We start from the raw sequence: 4,277 nt of genomic DNA on the forward strand, positions 1-4,277 counted from the left end.
TCGCAATCTTTGAAACGTCATCGATCGCAAAGGGAACTAATATTTATAATTAAATGGAAAAATCAAAAAAAATAGTGGCAACAATTAGAGACTATATTATATTAATTAACGTAGTCTCGGATATCTTCTTTCACTTATGCATATAATATATGTGTATTATGCATGCATGCACACATGCATTTATGTATGTATGTATGTATGTATGTGTTATCTAGCACGAATAAATATTATTTATTTTCACCTAATTTTTTTTCATCTTGCATCATAATATATTATACATTAACTACTAAAACTTAAAAGGTTGTTTTGTAATAACATGCGTTTTAACTTTAACAAAATATAATACTTTCTTCTCTTCCCTCCTTGAACACGCTACGTTACGTTTTATTTTTTGTATTTTTCCCCCCGTTTAAACGTGGACGCGACTTCGATTATAATTAGAATTATACCTTCGTGTGAAGTATAAATTAGATATTGAGTAAAAAAAAATCTGTATATGTGTATATTTATAAAATGTGATACTAATAAACTCATTTCATGCGTTTACTAACGTAACTAGAGTTTCAGTGTATCACTAGGATTGTTTTAATAAATAAAATAATAGAACGTATCTTCTCGTATAATAGTAATAATAATAATAATAATAATGATAATAGTAATAGTAATAGTAATTAACTAAAAGTTAGAAGAGTAGGAAGAAGAGATCATTCTCCCCTCCTCTCTTTCTCTTTCTTTTTTTTTCTCTTTCTCTCTCTCTCTCTTTCTCTCTCTCTCTCTCCCTAGAGAATTGTATTGCCAATGTAATTAGATCTTCTTAAGTATTGGTAGTTGAAGCACATCTGGAACTTCGACGTCTTCCAAGCGAATGTTCGACGGATTGAATGGAAATCTTATTGGATAGGTGTACTTTAAGTCCATTAAAAGCTGAAAGAAGCATGCATGGTTTTGTTGTTGTTGTTGTTGTAATATCCAGGTCACACTCTTTGACATATTAAATACGTATTTACATATATATTGTTAATATACATGCGTAAATGTAATTACCTGTTCGTTGTTTTCTTCACGTTTGGCCAATTCAGCCTCTACTTTTCTAATAAATGATACCGGTACTCGCGTTTCGAAGTCATCCGCCGGCGTATACAGATTTAATATTTTAACTATTTGATTGGCCGTTAATTTGTTACACATTTCGCATACGGAATGCACATCCGCGTCTGATTTTCGTGCTTGTAAAAGTTGTGCCGCTTGGATGATCGGCTGAAGTGCTTCGGCAGCAGCAGTTACACGTTTATCTCTACCCCATTGTTCCAAGTGACTCAAATTATACCTAATAATCAAAGTTATGATAAATTAGATTATTTTGTTTAAAAAATCCCATTCGTCTCGAGTTTTCAGAAATGAACAATAATAATATGTTGTTATTTAAATGAAATAAATTAATCGTCATAAATTTTCTGAACGAATGAACAGATTGATTATAATCATAACAAATTTTGAAATAATGAAACATAATCAATTACCTGATTTGCATTCCTTTGGTCCAATGGCAAAGCTCATTTCTCAATAATAAATTATTCAACGCGCTTGCGCACATAAAATAAAATAATTGTTTAAACAATTGAGTAATTATTTCTGGATCTACGCCGTGATAAAGTAAAGTTTTGTGCACAGAACTAAGCTCGTCGAGGAGTTTTTCAAGCTTTTGCTGGGTAGAATCCGGCTCCTCGCCCATGGACGACGAACGGGGACGACCTGGTTTGTTTGAATTCAATCCAGAAATCGCCTCGTGCTCTAAAAGCGCCGGTACCGTAAAAGCTTGAATTCGCTCCTTCAATGTTGTCACAATGTTATTGAATATCCATAAACCAACGTTACTTAATACGGTCCTATATTCGCTTAAATCGAAATTCCTTAAGCACTGATCGTTTTGCCTAGGCGTATTTTCTATTTGGAACGGTTTATCACCGGAATATTGTTTCATATTGTGCAACAATCGTAACGTATTGCTCAACCATAAAACGCTGTATTCAAAATCCTCGCGTTTTTTAACGATACGTTTAACACTGTTCAAATAAGCGGTTAACAATGATCGAACTTTGTCGTCGTCGTTGATGCAATCAGTGTGTCTTATACACATAAAAATGATGTAAGCTGGTAGGCCAGGTAACAAAGCAACCGCTACTCTTGGTTTTAAATCTAAACAAAAATTCGAAAATTATTACAAAATATGATATAGAATTTTCATTATAAAATTTGTCCCCATTAAGATTTTTGTCGACAACAGATATTTAAATTGATTACTTACCGATAACTAAATGTCGTATTATCACACCAATATCTTCCTTTCTAAATTCGAACATTCCTTCGTAATCTCTTTCCTTTTTACGAATAGCTGGCATAATCGTTCCATTGTCACCTGACGAATGAGTCGTCGATGTAACGGTATTGGAATCGTTGGTTGATTCTATACTGTCTGGTACTGCAATATATATATACGTGTATTAGATATATGAAATATTAACTATAACACATACAAAAAAAATTATCAAAAGAAAGAAAAAAGAAAAAAACATAAATCTTCTAGACGATATTATAAGTGATCATTATCTTTTTGATGTCATCTACAGGTGAGTTGTGGTCGGCATGAAACGTGATATCGGATGATATGAATGATTCATCAAGACCAACTCACACTCACCAGTATTTTTTAGCATATAAGGACGATCCTTATGTTCCTTAATATCGTCTCCTTCGTCTTTTTTGATAGCATTAGAATAAAATAATCTTAAATCTTAATACTAACAACACACTAAACCTATTCGAATACTAATTTTATATTTGATTTAATTAATTAATTATTATGTAAAAAATGAATTTTACTTACATCCCGCATCTTTGAGAAGTTTAGCTAAGATTTTGCATTGTTTCTTGAACCTCCTACATTCCTCCGCTATTTTATCGTATTTTTCTTGAAGATCCTACGATATAAATAATAATAATAATAATAAATGTTTATTTTTGAAAAATTATTCTTTAATTTAATTCATCCCATCTAAAGTAGGATAAATAAAATTGAAATGAATATTTAATTGATTACCAAATTTTCAGAAATCACTCTGGTAATTTCGTATTGCATGTAAGCCTCAGTTTGCGTTTGCGGTGATTTGCTCAAATTGACCGACAACAATTTCTGTTGCTTTTCAATTTCTTCTTGCAATCTGTCGATCTCTCCTCTCCATTCGTCCCTTTGCGTTCTCCAACCTTTCTCTTTGGCTTGCAATTCGTCTTCTAATTGCCTTTGAATAAATTCGAATAAATTGATATAAGATGGGGAAATATGTTTCTTTCAATTTAACGAGAAACGATTTTTCTTTTCCAAAAGAATTATTCAATCGGCTAATATTCCTTTTTTTTTTTTAATTTAAAATCGCATATATACATCTCTTTGTTTATTCCAAATTTATGCAATAAATTACTTTGTATTTCATATCTTTTTACATATCTTTCGATTGAATAATTCAACTAATTAAATATAAAACACATGTCATGTCTAATGTTTCGCGTCAAAGAATCTACTCAACTCACTCTCTTGATGCCTTTCGCTTTGTCTTAAGTCTACTGAGAAATCGAATAGCATGCACAAACGACAAAACACGAATTAGAAACTATTAGACACGAATTACCACGAAAGAAAATTCAATCTTTTATATATATATACACATATATATATATTTATATATATGAATGACATTTATATAAAATTCTAAGATTAAATTACCTATTTATTTTCTTCTGTGCTTCGAATGCAAGGACCAATTCACCATCTTCGTTAACAATATCAACATCTCGACCATAATTCGAACCAAGACTCTTCATTCTTCGAGTATGATCAGCCAATACACTGTGCAATTGTATGCACTCTTCTCTTCTTCTTTCTAATTCTTCTTGTAGAGCCCCGAATTGTCCTAAATGATTATAATCAATTATCTTTAAATATTACATTAATCCAATAATTTTATAATATATGAAAACTACATTTTAATTCATTTCTTTATAATTTAATATTATTTTATAAAACACAAAGTTTATTGTATTTATATATTTCGTGTATTTGTAAAGTGTGTGAAAAAACTTTTAATTCATATTTTTCCTTAATTTTTATATTACTTTTATGACAAATATTTCATTATAATATGTAGTATGTGCAAGGTGTACAAATAAAAACTCAATAATATTACAAATGCGTGTAATGTATTTTGTGTATTGCGTTAAGAAAA

At 30.4% G+C, this 4,277-nt stretch overlaps 1 protein-coding gene across 2 annotated transcripts in view; it reads right to left on the reverse strand.

Annotated features, from left to right (window-relative positions):
- Positions 1–738: 738 nt before the first annotated feature.
- The window catches only part of LOC106786217 (unconventional myosin-Va), a 24,391-nt gene continuing 20,852 nt past the window's right edge, over positions 739–4,277 (reverse strand). Inside the window, exons 14-21 of one of the 2 annotated variants that reach the window (XM_014747362.1) lie at positions 3,779–3,965; positions 3,098–3,296; positions 2,885–2,978; positions 2,699–2,755; positions 2,306–2,479; positions 1,521–2,196; positions 1,045–1,327; positions 739–924 (exon numbers count right to left, since the gene is read on the reverse strand). In XM_014747362.1, coding sequence (XP_014602848.1) covers positions 805–924; positions 1,045–1,327; positions 1,521–2,196; positions 2,306–2,479; positions 2,699–2,755; positions 2,885–2,978; positions 3,098–3,296; positions 3,779–3,965 — 1,790 coding nt within the window. In that variant the 3' untranslated portion in view covers positions 739–804. The remainder of the gene's footprint in view (positions 925–1,044; positions 1,328–1,520; positions 2,197–2,305; positions 2,480–2,698; positions 2,756–2,884; positions 2,979–3,097; positions 3,297–3,778; positions 3,966–4,277) is intronic. The other variant, XM_014747363.1, reaches the window with a different exon arrangement.

Source organism: Polistes canadensis, unplaced genomic scaffold, assembly GCF_001313835.1.
Source record: "Polistes canadensis isolate GaletaPanama2010 unplaced genomic scaffold, ASM131383v1 scaffold_68, whole genome shotgun sequence".
Classification (NCBI taxonomy): domain Eukaryota; kingdom Metazoa; phylum Arthropoda; class Insecta; order Hymenoptera; family Vespidae; genus Polistes; species Polistes canadensis.